The following is a 17,173-nucleotide window of genomic DNA, read 5'->3' on the forward strand; positions in this document are numbered from 1 at the left end:
GAGGAAATTAGAGAAATACATCCCAACTTTTGACTATGATAACTAATTTCTTTTTTTTTTTTAATTTTATTTGTTTATTCGACAGAGATAGACACAGCCAGCGAGAGAGGGAACACAAGCAGGGGGAGTGGGAGAGGAAGAAGCAGGCTCATAGCGGAGGAGCCTGATGTGGGACTCGATCCCACAACGCCGGGATCACGCCCTGAGCCGAAGGCAGATGCTTAACCGCTGTGCCACCCAGGTGCCCCTGATAACTAATTTCTTGATGGAGAATTTTTATCTTTAATTCTTTACACTTCTACACTGTTTGAATTTTTAAATCATAGTATTAATTAGTATGACTTGTGAAAATTGAAATTACATTAAGAGAAAATATAGGGAAATGGCATGAACAGACAATTCACAAAAGAAGAAATACAGAGTTTCCAAGAATATGAAAAGACGTTCAAGATTAGTAAATATAAGTTGAAACAAAGAGATACCCACTTTTTGTCTTTCAAGACAGCAAAAAAAAAAAAATGCTTAATAACATCCAGGATTAAGGATTTACTTGTTCATGAAATGTTGATGGAATTTGAAGAGGTGAAATCGTATATATGAGTGAAAGTGTGCGTGTGTGTGTGTGTGAAAAATGACCAGATAATAATTCTATTCTTCTGACTCTATCTTACAGAAGTTTAGCATAAATGCATAAAAATGAATATGTAGAATGTTTACTTAAACATGATTTTTAATGCAAAAGTGCTTAAATTTCCACACTAGGAGAAGGGATAGATTAAGGAATACGTTCCAGCCATTACAAAAATGAGGTTTAGGGACACCTGGCTGGTTCAGTCGGTAGAATATGGCAATTGTCTTGATCTCGGGGTTGGGAGTTCGAGCCCCACGCTGGGTATGGAGATAGCTTAAAAATAAAATCTTAAAAAATAGATAAAGTTTTTATGCACTAAACTGAAAAGTTCATAATATAAAGAAAACAAATTATGCTAGCAGGACAATATTTATGGTAGGATCCCATTTTTGTGAAAATAATAACAAAAGAAGAAAACCCTACTTCTGTGTAAAAATGCTTGCAAGGCAAGGAAAACTGATGTCAAGCTTACACACAAACTGAGTGATGACCAAGACAGGGGGTGGGAACAGGAGAAATGTGCTTAGGTTACACAAGTGTGCATTGCGTATACTTGTTTTGTGAGTTGCTATTGCTCTTGAACTTTAGAAGTTGTAGAAGTTTTTTTAAATCAGCATTTTCATTAATAAATCTACATGTAACTATATTTTTATAAATGACAGCATTAAAAGGGAAGCCTGGGTGGCTCAGTCGGTTAAGCATCTGCCTTCAGCTCAGGTCATGATCCCAGGGTTCTGGGATGGAACCCCACATCGGGCTCCCTGGTCAGCGGGGAGTTTGCTTGTCCCTCTCCCTCTGCCCTGCTTGTGCTCTCTCTCTCAGTCTCATTCTCTCAAATAAATGAATAAAATCTTTAAAAAAACATGACAGCATTAAAAAACGAATGTGGGGAGGGGTATATGGGAATGCCAATTTTGTTGTGAACGTAAAAATGCTCTAAGAAACAGTCTATTTTTTAAAGCCAAATGCCCAAGAAGTTGTACTAAAAACATTTTTTGGCTTTGTGTTGCAATGTGAAATACAGTTTCCAAAACTGACAAGCTCATATCAAGAAAAAATTTACACGCAATATAGTATTTTAAGACGAAATGTTATGCTGCATTTTTTTTTCTGCATTCAAAATTTTACACTAAGGGAAGAGTTTCTTGAAGGAAAAGGATAAAGGTTAAACATTTTCTTGTCATTTTCTCCTATGATAACTCTCCTTAGCATTTACCCATATAAGTTGAAAATTTATGTTCACACCAAAACCTGCACACTGAAGTTTATAGCAGCTTTGTTCATGATTGCAGAAGCTTACAAGCAACCAAAACGCCATTTAATGGATGAATGGAAACACGAATGTGGTCCGTCCAGACAATGGAATACTAGATAGCCCGAAAAACAAATGAGCTTTTAAGCACAAAAAGACATGTATATCTACATATACATATAGTAAATACATTAAATGTATATCACTAAGTGAAAGAAGACAATCTGAAAAGACCACATATGGTATGGTTCCAGCTATGTGACATTCTGGAAAAGGTGAAAACCATAGAGGTAGTAAAAAGAGCAGTGGTTGCCAGAGGTTCAAGGGGAGGGAGGGGTGACTAGGCAGAGTGCAGGGGATTTTTAGGGCAGTGAAATGATCCCGTGTGATACTAACATGGTGGATACATGTTGTTATACATTTGTTAAAATCCACAGAATGTGGGGCGCCTGGCTGGCTCCATCAGATGGGCATGTGACTCTTGATCTCAGTTGCGAGCGAGCCCCATGGTGGGTGTAGAGATTATTTAAAAATAAAATCTTAAAAAAAAAAACAAAAAACCTCACAGAATGTACACCACAAAGAGGGAACTCTAATGTAACCTACTGACTTTAGTTAATAATCATGTGTCAATATGCATTCATCGATGGTAACAAATTATCACACTAATGCAAGATGTTAATAATAGAGGAAATTGGAGTGGATGAGGGCATATACAAAAGCTTTTCTATAAACCTAAAACTAGGGATGCCTGGGTGGCTCGGTCGTTAAGCATCTGCCTTCAGCTCCAGTCATGAACTCAGGGTCCTGGGATCGAGCCCCACATCGGGCGCCCTGCTCAGCGGGGAGCCTGCTTCTCCCTCAGCCTCTGCCTCTCTCACAGTCTCTCATAAATAAATAAAATCTTAAAAAAAAAAACCTAAAACTACTTTTTATTTATTTCATTTTGTTTCTAAAACAACCTTTAAAAAAAGCCTATTAATTTTAAAAAAGTGTGAAGAGTGAGGTTGATGCTTCCCACCCGACATCCTGATTGGAGAGCCATTGGCAGAGAGCCAGTAATTTATCGTAACAGCTCAGTCGCTACCTGTCTTGAGGGGCACGCCCAGATACTGGAAGAATGAAGAAGGAAACAGGCAAATGGCAAAGAGATTCAGCTGTTTTCCTTGCATGAACAGAAACCCTATCAAAAAATTAAAATCTCTCTGCTCTCTGCTCCTTAAGATTCTCTCCACCTCACCACACATCTCTTGCACTTGTGCTCACATCTGGACCAAACTCTATGGTCAGGCTCTGCTTCTCAAGTGCCAATGAGACCCAGACATGAAGTCCTTCACCTGGTCTGACCACCATAGTCTCTGAGCAGTGCTGGGCATGGCCGCCTGGCGATTTCCAACCGCATGCCCACCTTTGTCTGCCTTGTGCCCGGAGGCCACCAGGGGACTCGTGGCTGGCTGGGACATCCTCTTCCTTCAGCTTCCGTTGACTTCTCCCTGTTCATTTGCTTGGACTTCTGTGTCCCAATTTCAAATTCAGTTCCCACAGGAATATAAGTCCAAGAGGGCAGGAAATGATGTTTTCATTGTTTTGTTCTCTGATGTACTCCTCACCCCTGGAACAGTGCCTCATTCATAAAAGGAGTGTGGAAATACTTGGGAAAAAGTGATGGATAAATAAAAAAGAAAGGAAAAATATATACACATATTTTTCTTTTTCCTAACTGTTACCTTTTGGGAAAAGCTCTCTTTTTCTCTAAGATTATGTCCTTCTTACTTCTTTGGTGTTGAAACAGTTTTTCTCAAGTAACAGCAGTCACGCCTGTGGGAGAGACATTCACTTTGTACCATCATACTTCGTACCTTTTGGTCTAACCTATTCAGAAATAAATACATACAAATTTAAAATACAATAATTGATGTCCTTGCGGTGATGATGGCACTGTTTACATGTCCAGAACTGGCAAAATAAAAATGTGTTACTTGCAATCTTATATTAGTTTCCTAAATTTATTTAATTTTTTTTAATTAAGAGCAAATCCCCCCTAAATCCCAAAGCTCTGAGTACAACTTGGCACTGAAGTATTTGATGAATGAATGAACCACCTCTGTTTTGAAATGCTTGAGTTTAGTGTACAGGCTTCACAACAATAAAAGTGCCTGTCATGACACTGTGAAGGGCTCTTGTCACTTGTCCCTGTACGTTAACAACCAATTCCTGATTGCTCTCTCCACAACTAGGGACTCTTGCTCAGAGTCATTCACACACACACACACACACACACACACACACACACACACCGTGCTGGTCTGTCTACAAGCGCACTTGGGGGCCACTCTGGGCAAGCTGGGAGGCATGGGGACCTCTGCTAGGATCCTGATGCCTCTGCGGTGGGTTGCAAGCGAGGCTGTCTGCGGCAGAATCGCTTGGGATTTCTTACACATCCAGGTTCCAGGGCCATGGAATCCACGTAGCAGTCGGGGGTGGAAGACACCCTGGGAGCCCCTCCTGCTGCTCCGAGGTCTCCCCCCCGCGCCTGACTTGGACCTCCTCCAAAGGCCACATCTTCCTCATCTCAGGATCCCCAGGTATAACAGAATGTGGCCTTACTGGGAAAGCACATCGTTGCAGGTGAGGACATCCTGGAGCTGGGGAAGAGGGGGCTTCATCCATGATCACCGGTTTCCACAGAGGAGGGAGAGAGCCCCAGGCGAGGAGGCAGGCACCCGGGGAGAGAGCCAGGTGCCGAGCCAGGCATGGAGCGAAGCAGGGCAGCTGCAGGCCAAGGACAGCCAGGCCCGGAGCCACCAGAGCTAGGAAGACGCAGGGAAGGGCTGTCCCCAGAGACTCAGAGGGAGCGTGGGTTTCAGACTTCCAGCCTGCAGAACCAGGGGGTGCTCTGTCGCTGAAGCCAGCCGGCCTCTGCCACTTTGTCACAGCAGCCCTGGGAAACCGACACAGATTCGAAATGTATTACTTCTCCCCGGAATGACACCTGCGCCCAGTGTTTTGTTTACCATGAAGGTGGTCATATCATTTGAACTACATGTATTGACCAAGCGCAGTGAGGTAAGTACTCTTTCTTATCCCTCCCCACCCCAAATATCTCCATTCCCTGGAAACATACACCAAAAACTACGAGGGGGTATAATATATACAATATATAAGGGGGTTTCACTTCCCCAGGGGTGGCACTCTTGGCTTATCTTCATTTGGGGGTGCTCTAAGCTAGGCTTCTCATATCAGGGTTGTCCTTGGTCCCCCGATGACCTTGTTAAGATGCCGGTTCAGATTCCAAAGATCCGGGTTCAGCCTGAGCTTCTGCGTTTCCAAAGTGGTCTCTGGTCATATGGATGCTGCTGGACCCCAGACAGGCGTGGAGCAGTGAGACTTTTAGCTCAGGGTCTGTCCAGGTCCTGTGGGAAAGAGCGGGCTCCCCCAGAAGAGAGAAGTGGATCTGGGGAAAGGATGAAACAGGTTTCCCAAACATGGGTGTGTGTCAGGGGACAGAATCCCATGGGTTCTGGGATTCCCTGTAACAGTGAGGCAGGGGCAACATCCCTTCCCCAGGGTTATTGTTTTTATTGCCCCAGGCTGATCTTTTGGTTTTTAATTTTTTAATTTAAATGCAATTAATTAACATATCCTGTATTATTAGTTTCAGAGGTAGAGGTCAGTGATTCATCAGTTGCATATAATACCCAGTGCTCATTACATCACGTGCCCTCCTTAATGCCCATCACCCAGTTACCCATCCCCCACTCACCTCCCTTCCAGCAATGCTCAGTCTGTTTCCTATGGTTAAGAGTCTCTTATGGTTTGTCTCCCTCTCTGGTTTCATCTTATTTTATTTTTTCCTCTCTTCCCCTATGATCCTCTGTTTTGTTTCTTAAATTCCACATATGAGTGAGATCATATAATTGTCTTTCTCCGATTGACTTATTTCGCTTAGCATAATACCCTCTGGTTCCATCCATGTCGTGGCAAATGGCAAGATTTCTTTTCTTTTCTTTTCTTCTTTTCTTTTCTTTTCTTTTCTTTTTGATGGTTGAGTAATATTCCACTGTGTGTTTGTGTGTGTGTGTGTGTGTGTGTATATAGATATATACATATAGATATATATATCACATTTTTTAAAAAGATTTTTATTTATTTATTTGTCAGAGAGAGAGAGAGAACAAGGAGGGGGAGCGGCAGACAGAGGGAGAAGCAGAGTCCCCGCTGAACAGGGAGCCCAATGCGGGGCTTGATCACAGGACCCTGGGATCATAATCTGAGCCGAAGGCAGACGATTAACCGACCGAACCACCCAGGCATCCCTATACCACATCTTCTTTATCTATTCGTATATCAGTGGACATCTCGGCTCTTTCCATAGTTTGGCTGTTGTGGACATCACTGCTATAAACATTGAGGTACCCCGGGCTTATCATTTGGATTCCAATTCACTGATGAAGAAAAGGTTAAAATGCATTGCACCAAATCATAGAGATTGTGTTGTCAGCTCCACAGCTACCTGCTTGCCAGTGCCTCTGATTTCTCTCTGGAATTTTAAAGCTCTTCCTAAGTCCAGATGCCCTAAACACTTAAAGATATTTCATTCATAATAACAGTGGTGATAATAATCATAATAACTACAACAACAATAAATTAAGTAACAAGTTTAAAGGAAATCTAAATTTTTTTCACTTGTCCAGTATCTAATTATTTAAAACAGAGAAAGTTATCTTGGAACACTTTAACCTAGGAGTGATGGGCGGGGGCGGATAAAATGTAAGCTAGTGATGCTTTTTTATGTTAGCATTTGACAATGTGAGAAATAAATTTCATCAGATTAAGAATAGCCTTCCCTTCGGGCGCCTGGGTGGCTCGGTCGTTAAGCATCTGCCTTCAGCTCAGGGTGTGATCCCGGCGTTCTGGGATCAAGCCCCACATCGGGCTCCTCCGCTGGAAGCCTGCTTCTTCCTCTCCCACTCCCCCTGCTTATGTTCCCTCTCTTGCTGGCTGTCTCTCTCTGTCAAATAAATAAATAAAATATTTTTTTAAAAAATGAGTAGCCTTCCCAACATATCGGAAGTATGTGCCTCGAACACGCTTTTGTTCCTTCTGGGGGTGCAGCATTAAATTTAACTGGAACCCCCCACTTCCCTCACAGCAAGAAGAGCTGGACACTGATGTGGCCACACTGTTCCAGGGTGGCCTCGGCAGGTAACACTCGCCCAACGCACAAGTCATTGATTCTAGTTCTATAGTGGCTTTTATTACTGTGAAGAAAACCTTTTTATTTCTACCACATGATTTAACACTAAAAATTATTAAAAAGAACTTAACAAACCAAAGCCACGACAAAAAAACAATGTGTTGTGTATGGATCATTTTTATGCTTGGGACCAGCTTTATTATTTTTGGAAGTATTACAAGACTTCTGTTAAACATGTTGAATGTTAAGAGGAAACAGACTCTTGGCAAATGTGGAAAACCAATTACAGAAAACGTCTCTGCTAGAGCTGGAGAAACACGGGGAAGGGACAGGGGAGAAGCTGGTCCTTCTGCTCTCACTGCCAAAAACACACAGACAGTGGAGTTGCCTTGAAAAGAATAGGACTGTTACATTGTTCTTGTTATTTTTGTTATTTACAGCAAAAAAATAGCAAAATGATACTTCTCAGTTAAACCGACTTACGTAGTGGGGTACAACACAGAATTCCTTTTCTTAAGGCAAATATGATACAAGGAAAGCAGCATTTCCCAAATAAATAACCTAGAAAATGACTGTTAGACAAAAGAAACTTTGCCACTAATAAAGAAGTCAAATTACCTTAAACCGTAAACCCTTGGATTCGAAATATTAATTTACTCAAGGTTTGAGAGCATATCTGGTGCATGCAGTGTAGTAAAAGCATCCTATCATGGAAATGTTAATTAAAGGGTGTCATTTTATCTACATCAATATTGACAAGATTGAAATAAATGAAACTTCAATTTTGAATTGATTAAATTTTGAAAATGCCAGACAGCTGATCTGGAAAAAGAATCAATAGAGGAAATGAACCATTTTCGATTTGTATTTAGCTATTCCTTCATCCTGTTCTTGCGTGTGTTCGGCTCGGAGCTAAGCACGAAGATGTGCGGCTGAATGACGTGAGCTCTGACCTCAAGGAGCCTCCATTTCGGGAAGGGCCAATTGGGGAAGCAGCTTTTCCAATACAATGTGGTCCATGTCGTAAGAGACGCAGCCCAGGTGGAAGGAGCCCAAGGAACTCTTCATGGAGCTTTTCTGACAGAAAGAACAGCACCCTCGAGGGTCAAAGGGTGTGGGGTACAGGAGTAATTTGCTGTGTGAGAGGAGGAAAGAACGCAGCAGAGAAAGGCCACAGACGAAACTGGAGGTGTCCATAAGGGCCCAGATCATGATGGATGTCTGAGGCAGGCCCCATCCAAGGAGGGAAGGAAAGACACTTCACTTGGACTTTCGGAAAAGAGAAGTATGGGCGGAGTGAAGGAATCAGCAAGGTGAGGCATCCGTGTCGACCGCCATGGGAAGCCATCCCCACCCCAGGCTGAGGGGTTGAAGAAAGAAGATGGCGCGCCAGAATCTGGTTGTGTGCTGGAGCCCGGGAAGAGAGGGTGGCCACCTGTCGAGTGAGAAGTGCTAGTACAAGGATACATGGGTAGGTGCTTGCTATTAGATTTAAAATAGTGTTACACATTCAAAAGATGTTTAAATATTTGAATTTGAAAAATATCAGCTGGTAAGAGCTCAGTTATGGAACACTGTAAAACTACAATAAAATAAAAAGACAACCCCTGGCTAATGAGGCCAGTCTTCAGTCATATCTGCCCCTCTAGGCACCTTAGGGACGAAGACACTGATTGCGGCTGTGCCTGTCATCCACTGATGGCCGTGGGACTTGTGGATCGGGTCACCCAAGGCTGGCCCGTCCTCCATGCTGAGCTGTCAGCCTCCCCGTCAGTGTTTCACGGGGAGATGGAGAAGCACTTGTTGGCCAAGACAAAGAGCACTGGGTGCTGGCTGTAGGGCGGGTGGGGGCGGAGGACAGCTGAACACAATCCTTTCATCCCTCTCTGTCCCCGGAACCTCAAATCCTAACGCTGATCCTTAATCACAAAAGTTAAACAGACTCAGGCAACTCAATTTTCAGTGATAATGAGCATCAGAAATCACATGGATTAATGAGTCGCGAGTGATCCCCTTCAGAATAATTTTATTTCTAATTTCGTAACCCTCCCGATACAGGCACCGTGAACATGCAATGACAGGGAATGATTTGAGACCCACTGCCCCCTCTCCCCTGTCTTTGGCAGAACTACAGAGGAGTGCTAGCTGTCTACCGCCTGTAGAACCAGGCCTAAAGAGGCCGAGGTGAACGTGAGGGGCAGCAGCCCTTTACCCTTGATTGTCATGAAGGTTGTGTCGCTTCTCAGCCAAAGAGGAAAGAAAAAAAAAGTCTTGATGGTACCAGCGCTTTCTCTCAGCTTTACACTACTGAATCCCCAAATTCCTGTCATGTATTCTTGGTTCCTCCTCCCTTCTCCATCTTCTGAACAACTGAGGGACTTGTCAGCCTTCGGCCAATACTAAATGAGTGAGGACGCCAGCACCTCTTCTGGGACTGACACCAATTAGATGTACCAGCCGGTATTCTCGGGGTCCCATGAAGCCATACGCCCGAAGGAAGAAAAAGAAAGAAGAGAAAGAGAAAATGCAGAAAAGCAGAAGGTGAGCGGACTTTCCCATGTGCTACTGCCCATGTCCATGTCTGTTTAAAAGAGAACAGAGATGCAAATTTCAGGGGGTGTTTCTCTTCAAAGGTGACAAGCATGCTTGACTTTCCGTAGCAAACTAAGCACAGATGGCACTCCGGTAGCCACAAGCTCACCTGAAATATAAATGGATGAGAGGGCAAAATATTTAAATGTGTAACTGTTGAAAAAATCTGATCAAAAGTGGATGAATGATCACATCCTTAGAAATAACGAAGTCTGTTCGGCGAGTGATTGAGAACACAGAGCCACATGGCTTTGAGCAGAGTCAGACAGGATTCTAGGCCCGATTCTCACCTCTGCCCCCCAACTGTCTGACTTCAGCAAGCTGCCTAACCTTTCTGCATCTTTAAAATGGGAATCATAGGGGCATCTGGGTGGCTCAGTCGGTGAAGCATCTGCCTTCGGCTCAGGTCACGATCCCAGGGTCCTGGGTTGGAGCCCCACATTGAGCTCCCTGCTCAGCGGGAGAGTCCGCTTCTCTGTTTCCCTCTGCCCCTTACCCGCTCGTGCTCTCTCTCAAATAAATAAAATCTTTAAAAATAAATAAATAAATAAATAAAACATGTCCTATTTAATAAATAAAATACAATGGTGATAGTAATGTACTTGCTCCCTAGGATTTTTGTGAGGATCTAAGAAGATACTTAAAACGGTGTTTGGTGTATACCAACTGTTCCATAAATACTATGATTCTATACAGATTATTCTATAGTTATATATGGAATACCAAAGCAAAAGTCTTAAGGAATAGACTTGCTGGAAAAGTCTCAAACTTACTTGGCTAGTCATTTCATGCCTTAGAGACTCTAAAACTTGTGTTTATTATAAACAGCTTATTTCACTTAGCTTAATCCCTTTCAATAATTTATTCAATAACTTGTAAGTAAAATCAGTTTTATTCTAGAAATCAACAATTTAAATTCTAGAAGTTTAATCAAAACTAAATTCACATCACAGCTATTCACGTTTCACTTCTGGGGACAGCTAGAATCTTTACGCTGATGATTTCTTTTTTATTCCTATATTAAGATGGGTGATGTAGAGGAGATTGGAACAACTGTCATTTAAGGAAGCTGCAATAATGTTTTAAAATTTTGATTGTATCTCTTCTTTTTTTTCCTTTTCCATACCACAAAACAACGACAATGAGAAAACATATTAAATTAGTATAATTTTGAGGAAAGTCTGTAAAATAAATTTATTTAACATCAAAACTGGTTTAGTGGAAATCCCTCTAATAAGGAATGAGGTCATGTCTCTTGCAATGAATCATGTCCATTAAGTTTATCTTGTTTTCTGGATGTTTTCCTTCCTTCATTCGTTTGTCATTTCCAAGTCTCTAATTTTTGTTGATTGTTCAATTAAATGAAATCATTGACTTTTTTTCTAATTTTGAAGACGGCATTAAACTGAAGCTACAATATATTATAATATAATCTATTTGGTGATTCCTGAAATTGTCGAATCACTATTTTGTACACCTGAAACTAACAGAAACACTGTATGTTAACTACACTGGAATGAAAATAAAATCTTAAAAAGAATAAAATAGATTTAAATATATAAATGTATATATATACATACATATATAAACATATACACAATCTGTATTAACACAAGTCTGCTTTTAACTCTTCAATAATTTTTCCTAGCCAGCTTTTTAAAAAGCAAATACAACTTAGTTTTATTCAAAACTCTCCAAACATTTTCCATTTGTGTATCTCTTTTTTCATACGTGTCTTCTTTCCTTTACCATCTTTCTACTCCTTTGATACTGGGAACAAAATAGGAAAGATGGCTATTCTTTATTATAATATTCCATTACCTAGAAAACTTCTTTAGGATGAAAGAAAACCCTGCTCTTCACATTGACTAATAATAACTGATTGATCTCCATACATTTCTCTACTGCTCTCATTTCCCTTTACTCCAAAATTACACACTGAAAGATCTACAATTCCACTTAAATAACTCCCACATATATTCAAAGATGATCTGAGAACTGAAATCTCCTCGAGGGCTCTTTAAAAGATCTCATTTATTCCAAGACCTTGAGATGTGATCCAACACATAGGACATATCAGGATTTTAAGTCAAGGGTCAGAATCAGAGTTATTTTAACAATAGAAACAAACTTGAAAAGCTAACAGTTCAGTCTTTTTTACATATATGGAAACTAAGACCCAGAGAGGCTGTACTATCCAGAAAAGGTTATTTCATATACATATGAATATGTATGTATGAATATATAGCTTAAAATTTCATAAAGGATATTCAGATGAATTATCATAGGTCTTAATCAAAGGACTCTTGAAGACAAAACTACTCCGTTTTTATGACAGTTGGCTCTTTCCGATTACCTTAATATTTTTCATCTTAAAGGAAACCTTTATATCAAACACAATGATTTTATTTCCTTGTTGAGAATGATTCTGTATCTTGAAACAGCACCTTTTGCCATTCTCAGAATCCACGATCTCGTAAAAGTTACGTTTTCCCACTGTGGTGTGCCCACCATTGAAGGCACTCCCTGGCCGGGGGCACCTCGGCGACCAGAGCCCTCGCTCCGCACCCATCTTGGTCTGTGGAAGGGCGGCGGGCAGGGACAGAGACGGCCGCGACCAGACAATGTCCTGCATTCACGGCGGCCTCGGCCAATCACAGGCCGGCGCCTCCCGGCCCCGCGCGGCGCCACCGGCCACGGCTCGGGCCCGAGAAAACCCGGCCTCTGGGCAGCCATCTGCGGCCATCCCGGGGCAGGGCGCGCCGCGTTCCAACTGCGCCCCGCCGACAGGAGGGGACCCGTGGTGCGGGCGCCGCGGCGTCCCCTCGGGACACGGGTCGCGCACGGAGGGCAGGACGCACCGCCCATTCCGGCTCGAACTCGGCGCTGTCCCTTTAAGACGAGCCTCCTCCCGGGGCCGAGAGAAGCGTCGGCGGCCCAGCCGCGGGGGGCAGCGACATCCGGGCTACCGGGCTGGCGACGACGACAGCCCCTCGGGGAGCTCCCAGTCCCTGCGGGACGCCCGACTAGCCCCGGCTAGGGAGCGCCGCCGGGTCAAAGGGTGGGGGGGGCCTTCGGGGCCACGTGAGTCCCCAGCTCGGGTACACCCCCGCCGCCGCCCGCCCCCACCTCGCGGACGCCCGAGCCCGGACGCTGAGGCCGGCACGCGGGTCACGGACGCTTCGCCCGCGGGACCGCGCCGCGCGCGCCCGCTTCGGGGCCCGCCCCACCTCCTGCGCGTGCACAGGGGCGGGGCGCCGGGGAGACAGCCAATCAGCGCCGGCCGGCCAGGGACCGCCTCTGAAGTCCTCGCGGGGGGCGGTGCAGGAGGGAGAACTTCGTGGGGGGCGCGGCGCTCGAGGGCGGGCGGGGAAAAGCAGGAGTGCGGGAGGGGCTGGGAAGCTAGGCTTGCAGTGGTCCGGCTCCGGTCCTGAAGCACCGAGGAAGTGAAAGGGGCGGGAGCCGCGGGGAGGGACGCGGGCCGCGCGTGAGAACCGGTGCGGGCGGGCATACGAGAGGAGAGGGGGAGGTGCCGGGAGCAGGTGGTGCGGCCGGAGGGGGGCGGAGGAGGGAGGGAGAGGGACGGGGAGGGGGGAGCGATTAGGCACGTCCTCGAGATAGAAGGACGGGAGATGGACGTGCCGAGTTAATAAGCGTAAAGCCAAAATCTGTCAAGGTTTATTTATGTAGCTCAGAGAACTTGAAGAAGTTGCGAGCTTACTGGTGGAGATAGGTTCTAAAATTGTCCTCTATCCGAATTCTTTAAACATATTTTTAGTGTCTGGTGTTATTTATTAAAACTGAAAGTTGATCACAGTATTTCATGAGGATTGGGAGGAAAGGAACAAAAGGCATTTAAAAAGAAAAATCCTGTTTCTGTGATCCACTCTACCGAAATCTTGAGAAAGAATATGTTTCAGCAATCGGATACATTGAGTTAATGTTTAGAGTAGAGTAGGGGCTCTATGGGCTGGGTGACGAAAAGTCAAAACTCACCGTCAGGTGATCATGAACAAGCCCTACCCTAGAGTCTCATTTTTCTCACCTGAAAAGATTAGAGAATGAGCTTTCCTACTTGTCTCGCAGCGTGTTTTGTGATTCAGCGTATATTTGAAGAAAAGTGGGATAGAAGCATTGTCCAGTTGCATGGGTGGGGTTCCCTGGGGGAGCCGTCCCGGGCCATCTTCTCTCTGCGCACTCTGGATGGTGTCTGGTCCACTCGCAGAGGGTGGTCCTGCTTCCAGACCATCCAGTTCTGAGGTCCGGGCGTACCTAACTTGGGTGCCACAGAAATCTCACGATCTGTGTGTCCTAAACGGAGCTCCGCGCCTTTCCTCCAAACTTCCCTAGTCTCCCTTCTCAGCAGCTGCTTCACTACAGCTTGGCCATTACCCCCCAGCCCCATCCCGCAGTCATTAAGATCCGTTTTACTTCCGTCCTCCTGGTCGTCCGGTCCTTGCTCCTGCCACGCTCTGGCCTCCTCTGCACAGGCCACCAGCGTCTTCCACCTGGACTACGGTAGTCTTCTGCTAGCTAGTCTTTCGGCCTCAGGCTTTGCCCCTCCCCCATCTCGACACTGCAACCAGAAAGGTCTACTTTACTGTAAAGTAAATGCGATCATGTTATTCCCGTTTAAAATCTTTCAGAAAATCTCCGTTGCCACCGGGTTAAGTCCTATCTCCTTAAATTCGCTTTGTAAGGCCCTCTTAATCCTGTTTCCGTCCCGGTCTCCAGCAGGATCCTTTACCACCGGCTACTCCTCCCACCCTTCCTACCTGAGTAGCTTTCAGTTCTTCAAGGCGAGAGAGTCCTCTCTAGCTTCTGCAACACTCCGCGGCCTCCTTCTTTCTGAAGAGGTGGCTTCCTTCCCTTCCTTCACCTCCTATCCCCAAAGTGAAGGACCAGTTGCATCCCTGCGTCCACAGTGCACCCATCGCCCTACACTGCGGTCGCCTGTTGTGCCGCCTGTTACATGCCACAGCAGCTCTTCAGAACGGGGTCTGCATCCTGCTCACCATTGTTCCCAGTTCCCAGGATGGTCCTGGGCAATACTTAATGGTCGGAGCCTAATAACCCTTTAAGAATACAGACTGATCTGCTCGGGAAAACAAAAATCAGAGTAGCCTTAGGTATCTACTGATAGATTTATTTTATATTGCTGTGTTTTTCAGTTTTGAATGCTCCTCTCTTAATCTAAGTTTCTCTATAAGAATAACTTTTTTAAAAAATGGTATAATAAATTTATTTAAACCATTCTGATGTTTTTGTGACAATTAACTATAAATCTCTTTTAGCAGCAATAGTGTGTGTGGTTTGTGAGATTCTGGAACAGTGGCTCCCTGTTTAATGCTAATGGGCAGAAATGTTCATTTTAAGCCCAGGCTCTGAAACTTCCAAACTGAGCTGAAACTAATGGCCCAGTAATGATAGTGGGAGGAAAGAGTAATATGGTGAAAGTTCTGATCCTTGATTATTATGATTAATTTTTAGAACAGCAATTATCAATATGTTAAGGAATTGTCCTGATACTGACTTAAAAAAAAATTCTGTACTCATAATATTTTTCTTTTGTTTAGGAGATGTCATGGTAACAAATTGAAATTCTTATTTTCCGTGTGCTCACTCAATGCTAGCAATGTTACATATGTATGTTTAGATCTGTAGTATTTCTAAACACCACCCTGCTACACACTTTCAATAAAGTTAAACAAGAATTCTTTGTTGAGAGATGTAATATTTGGAGGGGAGGATAGGGAATAAATCTTAACTACTACAAATTGTTTCCCTTCAGCCTTACTCTGAAGGAGATCCTTGTTGGTTTTCTCATTACTGTACAACTGGCCTGTTGACTTTGTTACACTTTGGTGGAAGGGAGTATAATTTAGTAAGAAATAAAACTTTTTTAAAAGAAGAGAAAGTTTCTTTAGTAAAATAAGCAAAAAATAAATGAGATTATATAAAGGTAAAAGCAAGTAATGTATTTAAAGTATTTGAAGCAGAAAAAAATGTGCATTATGATTATTTACTGTTTCTGTAGGTAAGTATTCTCCCAGTATGTATCATATCTATTTACAGGACAAACCAAGTGATTATTATAAACAAATGATAAGGGAAAAGTAAATCCCAAAGAGCTTCTCTTTGTGTATGTAGGCTTGGATAGTTTTGAGTTTAGAAAACATTTTAGGCACTGATTTGGTAAAAGTTCTATAAGTACACTTCACTGACATTTTAGCTAACTGCATTTTTCAATTTTAAACCTTTTTTAGAAATCTTATTTCCAAATTTTGTGGAGTGGTAAATGATTTTTAAAAGTCTTTATAGTGAAACATTTTTTTTAATAGCCCATTTTAAGAGTGTATCTACAATGAAATACATTTCAGCCTTATTTGAGCATGGCAAACCTGATTAGGCAAACACTTGAAAGAAACACACATTTAAGATGAGATCTAAGATTGCCATTTGCTACATTTGTTGGTTTTAGCAGAGATTTCAAGTTAATTGGGCATTGAGAATAAACTGCCAGTCAAGTAGAGATATGCAGATAGTGATGACTAGCACATAATATAGTGGGAAAAGGTTGGGATTTGGAATTAAGGCTCAGGGGCAAATCAGCTAGTTTTATGCATTCTGCAAGTTGTGTCTAAGAGTTAGTTTCCACATTATAAATTGGTAACTATTTACCATCTTGACCAGCTCACACTGCTGATGTGAGAATCAACTGAGGATAATGTATACCACCAATCTTAAAAGACTGACCAAGCAGTCCTAAGTTACCTTACTCATCTATACATTCTGCTTTGGACCTGGGGACATTTGGTTTTCACGGAAATCGTACACACACACAGTATGAAAAAAATCTAAGAAGGAAATAAAATTACTTTTTCATAAACTCCGATTCCCTAAGTAGGGATTGTGTACTTGCATTTATTCATGGGTAATCCTGATGTTAATGGCAACTGGAGGACTCTATAAAAAAGGATCATTGGAGTAAGTTTAAGAGGATTCTGGTACAGTCTGGATTTTGTTACGCTCCACGTATTATACAAGAGCAAGGTGATGTGTATGTGTGTGACGCTAATAAAAATGGATAAAGAAAAACAAGGCAAATACTTAGTGAAGCATAGTTTATTCAAGGCTCACCGTCAAAGGTTAAAAGAGGAAGATGTTCTTCAATGACAATATTTACAAATTATATCAATATTTACACATTATATATTGACAATATTTACACATTATATATTCAGATAAATCTGAAGGATAAAGTAGCAACAAAAAGCCTATTATCCCTGGCTCCTTCATGCAAGTCTGAAATATTTGGCCAACAGTTAATCGTCCTCCCAGGTTTGACTGAGAACTTACTATGTGCAGAAAGCAAAAATGCATGCACCCTGTATGGATGGCAAAATAAACACAAGATGCATTTTTTCTCAAGGAAGCTAAAATCAAGTTCTGAGAAAGAAAAAAAAGCAAAGCCCTAATGCATCTGTGAGTGAGCCTCCGT

At 43.0% G+C, this 17,173-nt stretch overlaps 1 protein-coding gene across 1 annotated transcript; it reads right to left on the reverse strand.

The window, feature by feature from the left end:
• Positions 1 to 7,252: 7,252 nt before the first annotated feature.
• LOC123001985 (neurogenic locus notch homolog protein 4-like) lies at positions 7,253 to 12,848 on the reverse strand. Its single transcript, XM_044390366.3, has 2 exons — positions 12,120 to 12,848; positions 7,253 to 9,781 (listed from the first exon to the last, which is right to left on the reverse strand). Exons 1-2 carry the CDS (start codon positions 12,538 to 12,540, stop codon positions 9,708 to 9,710), a joined length of 495 nt encoding a protein of 164 aa, XP_044246301.1. The 5' UTR covers positions 12,541 to 12,848; the 3' UTR covers positions 7,253 to 9,707.
• Between the last annotated feature and the right edge of the window lie 4,325 nt (positions 12,849 to 17,173).

Source organism: Ursus arctos, unplaced genomic scaffold (genome assembly GCF_023065955.2).
Source record: "Ursus arctos isolate Adak ecotype North America unplaced genomic scaffold, UrsArc2.0 scaffold_6, whole genome shotgun sequence".
In the NCBI taxonomy this organism is placed as follows: domain Eukaryota; kingdom Metazoa; phylum Chordata; class Mammalia; order Carnivora; family Ursidae; genus Ursus; species Ursus arctos.

What these genes read in the sequence shown, in the direction of transcription:
- LOC123001985 (XM_044390366.3), bottom strand. Translation starts at nt 12,540, where the DNA reads ATGGGCGGTGCGTCCTGCCCTCCGTGCGCGACCCGTGTCCCGAGGGGA. An exon ending in GATTCTGAGAATGGCAAAAG is followed by an intron (nt 9,782 to 12,119) that starts GTGCTGTTTCAA and finishes TTTATATTTCAG; the next exon opens with GTGAGCTTGTGGCTACCGGA.